The following is an 18186-nucleotide window of genomic DNA, read 5'->3' on the forward strand; positions in this document are numbered from 1 at the left end:
AATGACCAGTGAATGCTTGCAGCCCTTTTTACCACATCATGTAATCAGTCTTTCAGCACAGAAGGGCGGCTTTTCTGGATTGTGATCTCAGTTGCTACTTAGAACATTAACAGGCTGGGTGATGTTTTCCTCTGTGCTGCAAAGGGAATCCCATGCTCCGGGGATGGCTTTTTCCTGCTCTAAAGACCAGTCTCCCAGTCTTTTCTTCATAGCCTTTCTCGCTTTCTTTTTTCTCCTCTTTCTGGCTTCCTCCTGCTCTGCAACCTTCAAGTCAAAGATGAATTTTGTATGAGCTTAGTTTTTTTTCTTAATCTATTGTTGAAGTATAATTGACATACAATGTTATATTACTTTCAGGTGTACTGAAACTACTGCTTCAACATTCTATACATCACTCAACATACTGCTCAACAATTCTATACATTACTGATGATGCGACAATATTAGACATTACTCAATGCTCACCACAATCACTGTAGTCACCATCTGTCACCATACAATGTTATCGCAATATTATTGACTATATTCCCTATACCGTACTTTTTAATCTCCGTGACTTAGTTACTTTGTAACTGGAAGTTTCTACCTCTTGATCTTCTTCATCTGTTCTGCCCACCCCTCTAACCACCATCTCCCTTCTGGCAACCACCTCACCTGCCTACCTGTTTTTAAAGCCAAATAGGATGTCTTTCCTTTAACAAGTCTCCATAGTGACAGCTTTGGTCTTGGCCACCTCAGGCCTGGAACCAGTACCTAGCTGAAGAATTAGAGGTCTCAGGAAATGGTACCAAACTGTCAGGAAACCGGTAGACATCTAGAAAGAAAAAAAGGAGCACATAGTTACAGTAAAAACAGAGCTCCTTATCAGTGATGGTCATTCTCCTCAGACAAGGAATTTTGTATTTTCCTGAGAAGGTAAAAATGAGAAGATCATTAGCCCTGAGATAACTCACTGAAATGCACCCAGAGCGGCTATATGTTCATTGGGAGACCCCCGTTGGCATTGCTGGCTGTAAGTTATGGTCATTCCTAAGAGGTAACAAGAGAGGTTCTGTCAGCTGTGCAATTACTTTGTTTTGGCAGGACACTTTGGAGTCAAGAAAACATTGGCTGGAGTTCAAGGCCAAGATTTTGGATCAGCTGCCACCATAATTTTTCAGAAATGTGATGACCGTACCTCAAGAAATAGTTTCCTAAGTAGGCTGCAGGAATGTCTCCTCTACATGTTTGAAAGGGATTTAAGGAATGAAGCTCTTGGGGACCTTACCAGTATAGCTGAGTTACCATGGGCTTCTCAAGCAAAGGGCGAGAAGTCCGAATTGCATCAGGAATCGTCTTCACCAAATGCAGTGAAGTAATTAGAGGGTGGCTTTAATTGAGATAGGGCACGCCTGGACTCTGTATCTTCTACATGATATATGAACACGGCAATATAAAATCTATCAAGGTTACCCAGATCTCTCTTCGTCATTGAAAGTTTTGTGTTAAACTAAACAGGATAAGCTTCCTACACTTCTCAGTATCCTGTTTGGATGTAACAATAGTGAAGAGGAGAACCATGTGAACATCTAAATGATCCCCAAACTTCCAGAGGGCCAATAGATATACTCAGTGTCCATTTCTTGCTTATTCACAGTCCTTTATTTATATATCAGAAAGCATCACTCATTATTAAAAATTTCAGGGGATCATTGTAATTTGCATACCTAGGTCTATGGCTTGACATGGAGAATATTCCCTGCCCATTTGTATTTAGCATAACATTGCATCTAGACAAATACTCTATTACTAACAGTATATATTGTGGTTGTCAAGGGAAATATTTACAATGTACCTGAGTTCCTACGATAGAAAATAAGATAAAATTTGAGTGGTGGGAGGTTGGGTGTGAAATTGAAAATCAAGTATTGAGTCAGAAATACCATCACAGGGGCATCTGGGTGGCTCAGTTGGTTAAGCGTCTGCCTTCAGCTCAGGTCATGATCTCAGGGTCCGGGGATCAAGCCCCAAGTCAGACTCCATGTTCAGTGGGGAGTCTGCTTGAGAGTCTCTCTCTCTCCCTTTGCCCCTCCCACTCATGCACTCTCTCTCTCTAAACAAATTAATACAATCTTAAAAAAAAAGATATATCATCACAGAAGTATAGATATGATACCTACAGAGGAACTGAACATGCTTGGCTGAAGGTAGAGGGTAGAAAAAGAAAACCCTAGTCCTTAGAGGGCAGTAGCTGGGCCATGTAAAACATCATGAAACGATGAGGCAAGCCATTAATTTATTATCAATTATTACATTAATTTTATTAATTTTATGGAATAAAACTAAGTATATTAAAAACACTGTTCTATAAGTGATTTAAAAAATAATGGTGGGTCTCTGAGAGTTTATATAGGAGGCTGGATTCCTCATTCTGTTTAGGAAATTATATTACTCATTACTCTTGAGGAAGCCTGTAAAATTTCTCTGCTGCACTATGAGTGTGCTTAGATTGGTTCTACATTATAAATGTAATATTTAAAATGCCACAAGATATAGTATAATGCAAATGCATGGACTGACGTCTTACTTGGAAGGCCTACTATTTTCTATATTTTTAATCACATTTCCAACTTTATTATGTGTGTCATGTATGGGTATGTGGTGTGTGGGGGTGGAAGCCGTAAATGAGGGAAGAGATGGGGTTCTTAAAGGTTCAACAAAAGCAAAGTTTCCAGTGATCAGATTCCTAAGGGTTGTCATCCTTCTGGCACCTTCCCTTCCCATCCTCCAACTTCCACTGCACATACAATACCGAGGGTTTCTTATAAAACAACTTGGGACTATTAGCTGTGGCCATAAAAGCATTTTTGTCTTTTAAGGAATCAGGAATCAAATCTTTGATCTCTTGAGAGACCCTCAGGGCAGCACTTTCTCCAGGGCCATTAGTAAGCAGGGAAGTTTATCCCAATATTCAAGGTTCTTTTTAGAGTCTGAAGTATCCTTCGTTCCCTAACGTAAAAAGAGCACTAGGTAGGCTTTTGAAGACCTGGGCTCTAGTGCTGGGTTTACTGTTTATCAACTGTGAGACTTTGAAAAGGTCATTGAACTTCTCAGAATATCAGTTTCTTTTTCTGTGGAAGAGAAGCATCATTGATGGGTTGCATTCTGGGTTCACCTAGTAGGAAGAGGAAAATGGTAAACAATGGTACGTTGGTAAACATTTAACAACCAGTTCTCTGGAGGGAATGTGGCATGACTTGTAGCATTTGTTGGTGTTTATGGTGTAAATACTCATAACATGGCCAATGTCAAGCTACCAACCTGATTCCATTGACTGTGGAGCTTAAAAGTGATGTACAGTAGTGCATGATTCCTTACAGATATCTTGCAGATGGAATAGATGTAAATAACCTCAAATGCATAGATAATAGTAAAATGTAATGAAATAATTTGAAAGTATGCTTTGTTTTTCACAGGGTGTCCTTTAAAATAACCACTTGGACTTAAGCCTGTGAAAAGTTAGAGACCTCTGCCCCTACTACCTGATAAATAATAGATGCTTGCTACCCTGCTGTTTCTCCTTTTTTTTTTTTTTTACGATTTTATTTATTTGAGAGATACAGAGAGTGAGAGCGGGGGAGAGGCAGAGGGAAAGGGAGAAGCAGACTCCCCACTGAGTGGGGAGCCCAATGTGGGTCTCAATTCCAGGACCCCGGGATCATGATGTAAGCTGAAGGCAGATGCGTAACCGCTTAACCGCTTAACTGAGCAACTCAGGCACCCCTCCTGCTGTCTGTCTCATGCTGACTCATGACCTGGGACAGAGGACTGCCTTCCCCCTTCCCCACTCCCCTCATTGCATTTCCTGTCCTCCACACACCTGTTCCTGGGATTTGTTAGTAATAAATCTTGTGACTTTACTTCCTTTGTGTGAGTATATTGAAACTGTGCCTTCAATCAAAAGAACCCCAAGGTTTTCACTTGCTCGAAGTGGGAGCTCCGATGCTAAGGGAGCTACCTGCCAACCCTGCGTGGGTACCTTGTGCCTCCTCATTCATGAGGTCATACTCTGCGTGTTGTTAATTCAGTACACTGGCTTGGGCTTCCCAACACATACCTCTCTCTCTCTCTCTCTCTGCACATGTATGTACCCAGGAAAGGACATGTGAGGGTAGAGCAGGAAGGTAGCCATCTATAAGCCAAGAAGAAAGCTCTCACCAGGAACCAAATTAGCAGGCATCTTGATCTTGGACTTCCAGCCTCCAGAACTGTGAGAAATAAATTTCTGCTGGTGAAGACCCCCAGTCTGTGGTATTCTGGTCTGGCAGCCCCAGGGGACAGCCTGTGTTTCCTGGAGATTTCCTGGCCCCACCCTTCATTGCTGGTAGCCCCTCCCACACACACCCAACCCCCCACTCCCACCTGCAGCCCAGAATCACATCCTGCTCAGAATCTTCTCAAACCTGGGCACCCAGCGTGAATGGCATTTGTGGTGCTGTCCGGGGAGATCACCGGCAGCCATAGCCACAGCAGGGCCAGGGAAACATCACTCCAACCATAAGAATCGCTGTGTTTCTCCAGCTTAAAATAAATCATAAATAACTTTCCAGATAATGAAGCAGCTTTTTACAACCCTGAGGCAACTGGAGATGCTTGAGGCTAATCAGTTTGCTTAGTCTGCTAGAACCTGAGGAGCTCTTTAGAGTGACAAAACTGACTTAGGATCTCTTCCAACTGGGCAAGGGACATCATCCTATGAGTCGGTGAGGCCAACTGTGTAACCATGTAGAGATGCAAAGTAACGGTGTTTCTGAAGAGTTCTTTCCTTACCTGCCAGTTCAAGGTTTACCACTCATTATAATATATTGTTTTCTTATTTCTATAAACTTCCCTTTGCTGGGCAAAAATTCTGTGTTCTCTCATGGGTACCATTCAAGCAGTACAATTCGTCACAACCACTAATTGATCTTTACTTAAACTCACCCTAGGAAAACAGAAAGTCCTCAGAGAATATGGATATGTGCAGTGTATGTTGGTTGAATTATAAACAGGAAAAGGTTTCCGTGGGATGTATTTTTAATGAGGACACATTGTTATACTGCAAGCATGTGGCATTCTTGCTTAAGAGAAACATTTACAAGAACACATACACATTTCTAGCCAAACACCAAATGAAGTAGATACTTTAAATGACCAGTTTGCACCAGAAATAAAATATATTATACAAAACGGGGGTTATATCCACAGTCATTAATTTTCATTTTCTACACAAAACAATAAATTAAATCACATTATATGCAGATAGTTCTACTTACATTAGAATAATAAATTGTAGCTTGTGCAGCTTTTATTTTATTTTTCTACCATACTCATGGTAGATTTGTATTGTTTGGTAGTCCTATATTTAGAATAACAATGAGTAATATGGCCCAGAAGATAAGGGCTGCAGAAATATTCCTCCACGGTATCTATTCCATGTCCTCTTGGTTTCAACTATTCACCATGCATGAGGAACAAAGCTCAGATTCCCAGGACCCAGCAAAAAGAGTCTGCAAACTCACAGCATCTCCAGGCTGTTGAGGGCACCCCATTGCTGTCTTGCAAGTAAGATGCACCACTTTGAACTCTTTCAGATGTTGGCATTAAATAATAAATAGGGCATCCTGTATTGAAATCCAAATTTTCCTCTTTCTCGAACTTTCTGCCTAGTTATTGTGTGCCATCACAGCTTTGTTCCCCTAGCAAATAAAAAAATATGGTAGTCCATGTGACGATTTACACCCTTGGTGGAAGGGCCCTTTATTCCTGTGCATAAAATTTAGGTTTTTAAACATGTGAATCAAAGCAACACCATTTTTGCTAACTCTTGATTTTGCTTGTTCAAATGTCTCCCCTAAGAAACATTCCATGCCTCATACATCAAAGAGCTATTATAACACATGCATTTTTACTTCTGACACTCAGCTCCCATTGAAACCCTTTCACCATGTTTGATGTAGCTTAAAACAGGAACATTAACAGCATCAGCTGGTTTAGAATTGCTTTACCTTTGGTATGAATTAACATCAGTGGTTAATGAAAACTTTGAACAAACTCCAATCCAGCCCCTTTTGAAAGTCATTTTAATCCTAGAGTCTAGCTGTGGGGTATGCCTTCAAGAGACATTCGTGAGATCTACATGCTGAAAACCAAAGCGAGGCTTGTTGGAATATAGGCACATCACAGGCTTGTCCAGCCCCAGAGCGTGTGTGGGTTCTGATCCAAAGCCAGCTATGTTCTTATAGGCAGCACTATTTTGTATTCTTCCCCTCTGAGGAAGTACAGAGGTCCCACTCACAAGTTTCTACCTGCATGGGCAAAATGCCAACACATCTTTGGAGCTACGGTGGACGGTGCGGGGGCAGGAGGGGGTGTTGAGGGAGATGGATGATGGCGGGGGGAGTGAGTGAGAAAGGAGTGGTAAGGACAGGGGCTACTTGCAGTGCCACTCTCTTCTGTTTCTTTTGGAGGATCAAGCTCCCGATTCTTCTGGCTGGATGTGTCCCAAGCTTCTTGCGGAGTCTGGCTGTTGAAGATGGGCTAAATTATTGGGTATTCTGTAGTTCTAAAGATTAACTGAAAAAGAAACAAATCCCTCTGAACAGCACCTTCTCATCTTCTGTGCTTCCACACTGCCCCCAAAACATATTCTGTGTTTTCAGACAGTTTCAGTTTTTTCCACTAAAGAAGAAATTCAGCCCATTTTCATCTTCTCCATGAAGCACTAACCACCAGGGGCATAACTAAACAGAACCCATGAAATATAGATCAAGGGGCCTAATTTGAGATGGTGTTTGGTTTTATACTGTACCCACTCAGGATCTGGGTTCTTTGTGTCCCAAGAAACATAAGTATGCCTTCCTTTCAGTTTATAAACTTTCCCTTATACTGGTGGTATAATATTTTATTTGGCCTCCTAAAGAGACTTCCACAGATAGCCCTGTATACTCACTCACAAGAAGGTGGTGATGCCATGGGAAGCTAATTTCTGAATTGTCACTGTCTGTATGAGGTCTATACAGTAGCTTTAATTTCACCGCCAACAGCATACCTTACACTCCCAAAATCAGTAGCAACCAGAAGAAAAGTGGTAAATTAGGCACAAAGGGGGCACAGGTACCTTGAATAAGTTAAGAACCCTAGAACCTGTGAACAGGGAGAAGTGATGGGAAATTCTAAAGCAAAAGTCTGAATTTAAGGAAGAGGAGAAAAGGAGGCATTCTCTTTCCATACATTTTTCTTCTCCCTCCATTAAATATAGCTTCTGAAATGTAAAAAAAAAAAAAAATTATCTCAAAGCCTGTGAAACTATGTCTGTGGTTCAGGAAAGAACAAGCTGACAGTTCTGAGAAATGTAATGTTGTAGGGGCTTCCTCGTGGAAACTGTAGTCAGTCTGGGGGAAGATATGCACTCTATACAGAAAATTATTCCTGGATAGAAGTGATCATCTGGAGAAAGCTTTTATTTTTGAATCCAGAAAAAAAGACCTAAGGATGTGACAATGATGACCATAAAACCTACACTTATTTCCAACACCATGAGTATATACAAGAAATATGTACTCATTTTGACCTATATAAATATCAGCTTCTTTGGCCAGATGAGAAAATACTGATAAAGTTTCCCTTCTGAAATCTGAATGCCCTAGATTTCAGGGTAAAAATTTATAGAGTGATTTAAGAACTAAAGCCTATTTATTTTACTGTATGATATGTGGCTTCTGGTGGAGTATGAATGACTAGCTGTCAAAGATGCTGCTTAGCAGTAAGGAAATTAAGTCCCAAATTATAATCTCTAGAGGTCTTAACCCAGGGTACGCTTGCGCCAAACACCTACACTTGTAACAAAGTTTTCCAACTTAATGGAGTTTTGGTAACTCATATGATGACTTCAAGGAGGAAAGAAGTGAAAACAGACATGTAAATAAGCACTCAATCTTAGGAACTCCCAGAACGGTTAACTTTGGAACTGAATGGCATGTACCTATGAGAAACCTCTACTATTCCTCTACATGAAGTAGAAATAAAAGATATCTGCTTTAAAAATGTTACAGTTAATGTTACAGTTACAGCCCCTATATTACTTCCAGAAAGGTTAGAAACGTTTATGTCCAAAGACTGCAACCAGGCAGAGTGATTTCCCCCCTGTAATAAGCACATAGGTTTGAAATTTAAATTTTTTTCACAAACACAAGGTAGTATAAAATGAATATCTCTAAAAAATACATTGAAAACATCATGAAAAATAAAAATGAGAGAGAAATAAGCTTTCAATTCACAAGAAAAAGATGGATGTAAACCTTCCATTCTGTTTTCACTTTGAGGAGTCCTGAGTTGCTAAATGTTTTGCTTTCCTAGAATTTGGAAATTGGAATTTCTGGAGCTTGCCTTCTTGTCTTCTTTTGCCATCATTTTTTGAAGTCAGCACTTTTTCCTTTGCATCCACCATGGAGAACTACAACACAGTCATTTCAGTTGATCATAGCTCATTCAGTTAACATGCTCTCCAACTGCCTGAATCCCATTTTTTAAATGTAGAAGGGCAATATGCCTCACACAGAAATAATCCATTCACTGAAATAATCCATTGGCTGGTTGAAGTAGGAGGGACAGAAGCAGACTCCTCCAGGGAAACAAGTTCAGGCCAGCTGCCAAGATATGCAGCTTTTTTCCCTCTGCCGGCCTCCACTCCCGCCTGTGTGAGCTACGACCTCCATCACCACCAAGGAGTTGCTCGAACTCCCCTATTTTCCTCCCTATGCATGATCTTTTATAGTCACTAAGATAATTTTAAAAACTATTTTCCAGATGTTCAAATGTTACTGAAGAAAGCCCCTAGTGACATAATTACAACATGGTACGCTAATCTGCCAACTCCCTACTCTTCTCGCACTCTTTTCTCCATAAATTGTCAGCAAAAATGGCAACCTGAGTTTACACCTATGTGCAGAGTACTGGGTGCAAAATAGATATTCAGTAAATATTTATTTAACTTTGTTCAAATCTCTTATATCTACACCTCACCCGCTTTTACACGGGTTATTAGTGGATGACTATAAAGCTTTGTGGAGTCAACTAAAAAGGAATATAGTAGCTATCAGATTCCCTCTTTTAACCAAAATATCACTGAATCTTAGTAAAATGTCATGTATGCATTTTTAAATTTATCATTTCTGTGCTTACTGTCAAATTCTAATACTCTATATAAGTTGTTCTTAAGGAAAAAGGGCTGCCTTAAACCCTAGTTAATTCTAATTAGTTCCACTCTTTATCTTGAAACTCATCATTTGACCAGAACTGGAAGAGGTCTATTCTAAAATAACTTTGCATTTAAAGCAGGTAAATCGATGTCCTCCTGTAGCGTCTGTGATCTGAATACATTTCTAGATCTCTGTAATTAAAGTAGCAACTGGCATTTGGCTTTGGCCAAGGGGGAAAGGGAAAAAGGGAGAAAAAGAGAAGCATCTTTCATCATTGCTGGTTTGTTGTACACTTTACCCATGCTTTTAAAATATAAGTGGAATTTAATCTTCAAAATGAAAAAATAGACACATTTTCTAATAGCAAAATATAAGATTAAAATACCTAAAAATAAAATGTTAGTGTGAAATAGGGCTTTTTTTTTTTACATTAAAAAGTGAAACATTTTAGATTTGCTTTTCTTATATAAATCCTCTTATCTTATTAATAGTTACAACTTTCCAGAATAGCTTTTACGAGACACTGAAGGAGACAAGCAGGAAATCCTTTTTCGAGATACGAAGTCAGGTCCTGAATATATATACATTGGACAGAGCAGTCCTCAACTTCTAATCTGTCCACCAGCACTAGAAAAAGGAACACTGTATTTCCAAACTTGAGATTTTTCATTACATTTTCCTCTTTGGATGTTAAATTCTTTCCAAGAATATTCTACTCGTAAAAATGATCTTATTCTAGCTATAAAACATTGCATTTAAGAAAACCACATTTTTGTAGCCTTATATGAAATGCCCCCAAAAACCACCAAGATATGGAGACATCAGATTTTCAAACATAAATCTAATCATATGCCCTTGAAACAGTATGAACATTTAACAGAGTGATGTTGTATTCTCGTATTTGTTTGTAATCAGGTGAAAGGCCAGGAGGCATATGGTGATTAATAATAGTTCCTGAGCTTCTAAAGAAATTTTACAATGAAATGACTAACTGCTTAAAAGAATGAGTTCTTCAAGAGCGCCCCTTCTGTTCCATTGATGTCTTTCATCCCATCTATCTCCTTAAAGAATCTCAGGCCAAAAGAAAAGGCTTTCTTTTAAGCCACTGAAAAATGGGATCTGATGGAATCTTCCCGTAACTCTCGATGTTTTCCAACATTACTTTCTTCTTGCTGGCTTCGCCTTTCAATGGTTATTCTGTATTTCTTCCTGGGTAAAGGGAAAGTGAATGTAGTAATAAAATCTCACTTGGCTACAAAATACTATGGTTTCTCTTACAAAGAATGCCCTCAAGGGACATCTGGGTTTGGGCTGATAAATGAGAAGTGACAGAATATGAAACCCTGGTCAGAGATTAAAGCAGTGTGCCCCGAGGCGTTATGCCCTTATTCAAGGAGGAAAATTGGCATGCTTTCTGAAATGCCATAGAACAAGCCCTCCCCTTTTTCCCTGGGTGCCTTGTGGGTTAAGTCTTGTCTATTCTGCCACAGAAGCTCTCCCTAACTCCCAGGATATGCCCTAGATAAAGATCAGATTAAGTGTACTGTGACCAAAGGAACAGGAATACAATTGTTCCCACAAAAACTCACATACACCCGGGGTTACATTTCCATACAGAAATGAAGAAATCTTGGTCTAATGACTTGAGACTAAGCCACAAACTCAGTCACCAAAGATTACAGAGGAATGGACCGCTCTCATGATTTGCGACCATCAATACCTTGAACACACATAAATATTACAATTTTACAAGCTTGGGGGCTTAACCACAGTGGCAATTAAACGTGTGGATTCTCCAAGTACTGAGCACAGACCAGCTTGAGAGCGTGGACTGCTCAGAGCCACCTCCTCCTCTTCAGAAGGTGAACCCAGACACTTATTTCTGGATTGGAGGAAGCGTAAGAATAGGTAAGTTGTTTTTCCTTTGTCCAGATTCCCTCTCAACTTACACATTTGGTAGGAATTTGCATCAGAATATTTGTGATCAAAGGCGAGCAGGGCTCTGTGGCCCACAGGGGGATGCGGTAGAAAGCCCTGGCCCACTGCCCAGTGTGCTAACTCACTGACCACCAAACCAGCAGGGTCATGATGACCGTCAAAAAGAACCGCATCGTTCTTTTAACCGCCATGTTTTCGGTAAGAGCAAGATATGGACAAGTCACAAGGAGGACTATGCAAAGGTGAGTGACCAAGGCAATAGAGGAGAGTGAATTCTAAAACTTGATAAAACATCCTAACCTGAAAAAGTAGAAAGCCATTAACAAGCCAGCTCCTAGTAAGGCCCCCACAACAATTCCTGTCACTGCTGATTCTTCTAGACCACCTGCTTAAAAAAGAAACATAGATCATCAGAGTTCATTTGGAGAAACAGAAATGTCTCAAGTTTTAATCACTGGAAGGTATATCTCAATTTCCCACTTGTGGCAAATTTTCTTTTTTTTTTTTTAAGAAAGTTTTTCTAAGGGATCCTGCAGTTTTCTTTTTCTTTTTTTTTTTTTCTTTTTTTTTTTTTGCCAAGTACAAAGCTTAAGAAGCATTTAAGAAAGGGCCATAGGAGAACAATGGGAATAAAGCAGGTTCAAGAAAGATCTGAGGAACGCTGGAAACGGAGGTTTTCAGGTACATCCATCCTCTCTTGAGCTCCTAGTCAGAGAAGACAACTGGACGGACCATGGGACTGACCCAGCACATCTTATTTTCACAGACAGATGATGACACTGCAAAGTGCTAGGAGATTTGGTGAAAAATGCATTGGTCTAATGTTCTGTTTTTAGATGTTCTCTCACCAAAGCTGGAGTTTCATGTCAAAATGTCCCATATAGCTTTGTGAAAATGCGAATAACAATTTGAAACAATTGAGTTCAGTAGCGTCCCAGTTATTATATAAATATGATAAATAGCTAGTCTTTATATAAACAGTGTAGTGTCAGCCTTTAGTGCATTATCCCATTTAATCCTCAGCCCGAAGGATTGGGTACACATTTTTCATTTTACATATGGGGAAACTGAGGTTTAAAGAGATAAAGGAACATTCCTAGGATCACAAAACCACTAAGTGACAAGGGTGGGATTTCAAATCCACACCCACAACTCCAGAGACTTTTTTTAACATACGTCTGCTTTACTCCTTCCCATAATTATCGCATATACATAAATAACACCGTTTGAAGGCTGGTCCCAAAGTAAGGAGCATACATATATTAGCCTAAAGTGACTAACTGGCCTGAAAAATCGATATTCACTTGGTTCTCCCTCACTAGCTTATCTCTAAAGCAAGGATTTCCAACAATTTCCTATTTGTAGGCTCCTTATAAGAATGTCCACTTGTGGGCGCCTGGGTGGCTCAGTCGTTAAGCGGCTGCCTTCGGCTGAGGTCATGATCCCAGAGTCCTGGGATCGAGTCCCACATCGGGCTCCCTGCTCAGCGGGAAGCCTGCTTCTCCCTCTCCCACTCCCCCTGCTTGTGTTCCTGCTCTCGCTGTTTCTGTCAAATAAATAAATAAAATCTTAAAAAAAAAAAAAGAATGTCCACTTGCTTCTACATTTATGTTTGTTTGATATCCAAACAAAACACTCATAAATAGCATATTTTACACTGATTTGCCAATTTGTAAATCTGAGGGTGTTTAAGGGACATTATCTGTTTGGTTCTGAGGGATAGGAGGACACCTACAAACTCTGAAAATCAGAATGAGACTTCTACACATTTAATATGGGATCTTTTTCTTTTCCCTAAGTGGACATCTCAAATGTGAAGAGATTGTATTATGGTAAGAGGTGTAATAATAGGGAGAGGTCTTCTACCATTCTGAAAAAAAGAAGAAAGACCTAGAAACATCTGATGAAAGTGGGATGCCGGTTTGTGAACTGTTCCCATGGATTTTACCACATCAGAAAAAGGAAGGTGGACTTTCAGAATATGAGCTCCTGGATAGAATCTGTCTTTTAAACTTGCATCATGGTGATAGTGCAGACGGTGAAAAGCAGAGCAAATTAAGTCTCTAAACTTACATGATTTGCAAGGAGAGCTGTTTGCGTGTTCCACAATTCTGGTCTCATCTATTCTCAGTTTTAAAGGTCCCCAAGGATATTTGACATTTGGCCGCATTTCAAAACGACCTTCTTTTCCAAAGTAATCACCAATGACCTATGTAAAAGCAAAAAACAAATGTGCAAACTGAAAGCTCAAAGTTCTCTGTTTCCAAAGGAGGCATAGGGTGGGCACCCCATCACTCTGACTATAATGATGTCTTTTTGAGGACTTCGTAAATCAAGATTTGCAGTCACTAATGGTGCTTTTAAGGCAAGCATAATTTAGGGAGGACTGTGGCTCCTTATGGCAGGAAAGTGGTTATACAGAAAACAACAATCTCAGAATTTATGGCTTTTCCCTTGCTCATCAGAGGAGGTGCTGCTCCACACATCTGCCATCCGCCACCGCGCAGCCCATGCATTCAGCCATTTGTAAAGCCCAGATTGCTTTCAGGGATGTGGGAGAGAGTCGGGGCCCACCTCATAGCCAGATTAAACCATTACAGGTGCACGGCCTCATACTACTCAATCAGCTGGGCATATAAAGAGTCAAAAAGGGGGCACTGGGTGGCTCAGTAGGTTAAGCGTCTGCCTTCGGCTCAGGTCATGATCCCAGAGTCCTGGGATCAAGCCCTGCATCGGGCTCCCTGCTCAGCGGGGAGTCTGCTTCTCCCTTTCCCACTCCCCCTGCTTGTGTTCCCTCTCTCACTGTGTCTCTCTCTGTCAAATAAATAAATAAAAATCTTTAAAAAAAAAAAGAGAAAGTGTCTTTTAGGAACATCCTCTTTCACCCTTCTCTGGCTGGAAGATTAGTCCGTGACTTCAGGAGTTACATTCTCCTCTCTGGTGAATTTACCTATTTGCACCCCCATTTCCAGACTGAACCCTCTTTTTCAACTGACACAGTCTTCCTTGCTGACTCAGTTCAAGGTTTATCCACAGTTTCTGGTTCAAACCGATGTTTCACCAGCTACCTGAGCCCTGATCTGGAAGTACCTTCCCACCCAGGTTCTCGGGATCTGCTTCTCTTTCTGCTGGGCACCCACACATTGCTCCCTGAGCGGCCTGTGATGTCGCCCCTCTCTCTCCTGATGGAGGCCCAGCAAGCTTCCACAGTCTAGTTCTTGTCGTAGTAAAAAGACTTCTAGATAATCACCAAAATCTAATGATCACTGGCATGTGCTGAGCACTTACCAAGTACTTTACACACATCCACTCCTGAATGTTCACAGCCACCCTACAATGGATGATTACTATCCACCTTTCACAGAGGGAGAGACCAGAATGTCCACAAGACCCAGACCCACTCCAAGGGTTAAAGAGGCAGTAATGTAATGTAAATGTAGCAAGTGCCAGGTTCTGCTGGCTCTGCTCTTCCCACAAAGGACCGATACGTGTGCACTAGGAGAAAAGCAGCAAGTCCCTTATGCCAGGTCCCATCAAGTGCCATGGGAACATCAACTCTGGTGACAGCCATCAAAGAAGCACACTTGGCCACTGGAAACATAGCATTTGCCCACTGAGGGTAAACATGGAACCATTTCTTGAAATCATCCGGGATATCCTCAACCAGAAGTGAGCCCTCCCTACTCAGAAACACCAAGACTTTCAGCTCATTTTTATTTGGAGGCTGCGTTGGGGACAGCTATGTGGACATGGGGACAAATGCATTCCTTGGAATCTTAAGCAGGAGGAGCAGCCGAGGCAGGGTGTAATTTGCTCACCTCCTGGGTGCCCGCCTCGGGGTCTGTCATAGCGATCACGGAGAAATCCCCATACCGGTCTCCGTTGGCATCTATGGACACCTGCCCAGCAATACCTAGAGGATGAGATGTGAAGAACTCCAAGTTAGTGACTTACAAGACCTCCATCCGCCAACAAAAACAAGAAAGTGAATTGACAGGATTCTTTAAACAAACTCATGCCACAGGGAATCTCATCAGACTCTGAGCATTTTTGTTGGCATTTGGAAAGACATTGCAATTTCATCTGTGTCTGCATTCCTAAATTCTTAACATTTCTTCATTTAAAAATGAAAAGAAAAAGAAATAAATGACCTTCTTTGGGGAATATGTTAAAAAAAAAAAAAATTAAGGCTAATCCTGAAAGCAGCATGCTTATCCCAGAGTTTTGTATTAATTAAAAAAAAAAAAAAATCTGCAAGGAGAGAGAGGTTGGAGGTGCAGTGCGCTCCTAGACTTGTCATGAGTATGTGTTATCACTGGCCAAACATTAGAAAAGAAAACTCGTACTAAAATACATAAAATTAAAAAAAAGAAAAGAAAAGAAAAGAAAACTCATTCTAGGCCCAGGACTCAGCAAATTGCTTCGTTATGCGCTCCCGTGATGCCCAGGAAAGCTGAGGGCCTGCTTCACGGGTCATGGGGGCCAAGAGCTAAAGAGGAGCTAGTCTTTACCCCACTGTGTCCATTCCTGTTTGTTTTGTTTTGGGGTTTTCTCCCCAGCTTTACTGAGCTATAATTGACACACATCACTGTATGATTTCAAGTGTACGGCACAAAAGTCTGACCTACATATACTGTGAAACAGTGACCACGTCAAGCGTAGTTGATATCCACCATCTCACAGAGACACACTAAATCAGTCATTGTTTATCCAGATGAGTTCTGGGCCAGCACTAGGTGCTGAGTTTAATGCCACCGCCCAGGCAAAGATGAACTGGACACATTCCCCCCCTCAAGACAGGGGCAGCCCGGACTAAGGATTTCTGACTACGTGTATTTGAATCCTAGCTTTCACATTTATGAGCTCCGTGACCATGGGCAAGGACTTAGCCCTCTGGGCCTCGGTCTTCAGGACCGTAAAAGAGGGACACCAGCACCTCCCAGCCAAGAGGCTGTTGAGACGATTAACTGAGCCACGACAGGTCGAGCACTTGCACCACAGGTGTAAAAGACGTTAGCTGCCTTCTTCTGCTGTTGCTATGGCCACTGAGCCTGGAGTCTGGGAGTGGACCTCCGATCGTGCCCATGCCACTCAGAGAAGGAGTTGGCGTCTAGTTGGAGACTCAAGCAGACTCAGTAGAAGGGCAGGTCTTTTATAGGAATGTTAGTGAAGTCCATGACTGAGACAAGCAGCCATGAGGGAGTAGCACTATTCTCAGCAGAAAGGCCAGCCTTGTTAGTATTTAAAGGCATGGAAGCTGAAAGGAAGCAGAGGGACCAGGAGGTTCTGGGGGAGGTGGCCCCTGTGTGTGGAAGGAAGCAGTGAGATGTCAGACTGGAATCCGGTGGCCCTAAGCGCCCTCACGAAGGATTTGAATTTGCCTGGCTAGCAACAGTGGCTTAGACAGCTAATCAGTAAAAGCAAGTATGTATCATTAGTTGCTATTAAATATGTCTGCATTATAATTTTCATTAACTAAGTAAGAGAAGGCATATGTCAGCCACTTCCTAATTAACTAAGGCTATTTGTTTTCTTTCAGTTTAGACCGTAATAGAGTTCAGTGTAATTCTTAGTGTTTCTACTGATTTTGATTCTCTCCGGAAGTAAAATGAATGTCTGGGAAAAGCGATCCCAAGGGAAAGTTCCATCCTCTGGTGTGGTTTGGAGAGGGCAAGTATTTGGGTTTACTGTCCTTTGGGTTGTGGTTTGAAGGCCCACTGATTTCTCCAGACTTTGGTCTACTTTGCCACAAACAGAATGGAGCTACCATTCATCTTGATTTTTTTTTTTTTGTCTTTTTAATATAGACTGGTTACAAAGGATACACCTATCTCAAACTTGTTTATCCTTGACAGCCTATACATTTAAGTAAGAAATGTCATTTTTAAAAATCATATTTATCTCCAAACATATTGCCTATCCAAAACCATTTGTCATTCTGTTCAGAGGTGTTTATAAAGGTGTGTTCTGCTAAGGCTTTTGCAGAGTATTTTATAAAACATGATGGCCCTAGTAATTCAAGACCTCATTACACTTTAAGCTATTACAATTCTGCCAAGAAATGGGGTGAGAACCCTCTGGGTGGCCGATTAGCAAGTGAGACTTCACCTGAGAGTATTGTGTTTAAGGTGAGATTGTCAGGCTGACAACAGAATTTTCCTGTACATAAGTAATGAGATTCTACCCCCATTTCTATTGGCCTGTAGTGGACCTCAGGTTTGAGCCACAGTCTTATTTTCCTTGTCACTCTGACCTCTCACACAGAGAGGAAATTCAGCTTCTTCCCAGGCCATTTATTGAGAGCCTTGAGAGATGGTCATAGGTTTCACAGTAATAAAATCCAAATTTGTCAAATAACCTCCAGAGTACTTTTCCCTTGACAATTTAATGGTCACTTACAGAGTGACCATTTCTCAGAGTTCTTGGGGGGGCTACCCTCAGATTGATCACTATTTAGCAAATAAAATGGGCTTTCCAAACAATTCAAGCCCAATTGGCTTCAATTATCTTTACATTCTGACACATAAGATTCTAAGTTTAGCCTGAACTGTATAGTCAATTGTTCTAACTTATTCCATATTGCCAGTGTAGACCTAGCCCTAGAATGGAAGCATCAAGACAGGCTATGGGAAAATTTAGTCCATGCCCTCTATAAAAAACTGAATTCCAGCCCTTGTGGGCACCTGCCCTTCCCTTAACAACCTCCTTCAGAAGACCGAGAACAAATGAGCACACCATGTAGTGAGGAATAGCTAAGAACGGGATGTGGCCTGCCGAGCCTGTGTCCACACATGCCGGTTTCTCAGTGTATTGGGCACAACTTCTGGGAAATCTGACTCTGTCCTAACATGCCCGCTGAATTATTCTATTTGATTCCAGCTCCTCAACTAAAGCAGTCAGAAGTTGAGCAAGACAATCCGAGAGGCTTATTGGTTCATGTCCTCCAATCTGTCTAACGTTAAAGTAGATGGCACTCTAGTTTCGAGTAAGATGCAACATTCAATAAAGCCACCAAGGAGAAATTAAATCC

At 41.2% G+C, this 18186-nt stretch overlaps 1 protein-coding gene across 10 annotated transcripts in view; it reads right to left on the reverse strand.

Annotated features, from left to right (window-relative positions):
- NPR3 (natriuretic peptide receptor 3) overlaps positions 1–18186 on the reverse strand; it is a 76264-nt gene continuing 58078 nt past the window's right edge. The window contains exons 5-8 of one of the 10 annotated variants that reach the window (XR_010413336.1): positions 14975–15069; positions 13230–13365; positions 663–814; positions 1–264 (exon numbers count right to left, since the gene is read on the reverse strand). Coding sequence is in view for 9 of the 10 variants with exons in the window: in XM_054504596.2 (XP_054360571.1) it covers positions 6313–6544; positions 11457–11544; positions 13230–13365; positions 14975–15069 (551 nt within the window). In the remaining variant the exon portion in view is untranslated. Of the gene's footprint in view, positions 265–662; positions 815–5037; positions 10428–11456; positions 11545–13229; positions 13366–14974; positions 15070–18186 lie in introns of those variants that run through there. The other 9 variants (XM_054504602.2, XM_054504596.2, XM_054504609.2 and 6 more) reach the window with 9 other exon arrangements.

This window comes from Mirounga angustirostris, unplaced genomic scaffold (assembly GCF_029215605.1).
Source record: "Mirounga angustirostris isolate CCGP_5_RB_7025 unplaced genomic scaffold, mMirAng1.0.hap1 SCAF_7, whole genome shotgun sequence".
In the NCBI taxonomy this organism is placed as follows: Eukaryota; Metazoa; Chordata; class Mammalia; order Carnivora; family Phocidae; genus Mirounga; species Mirounga angustirostris.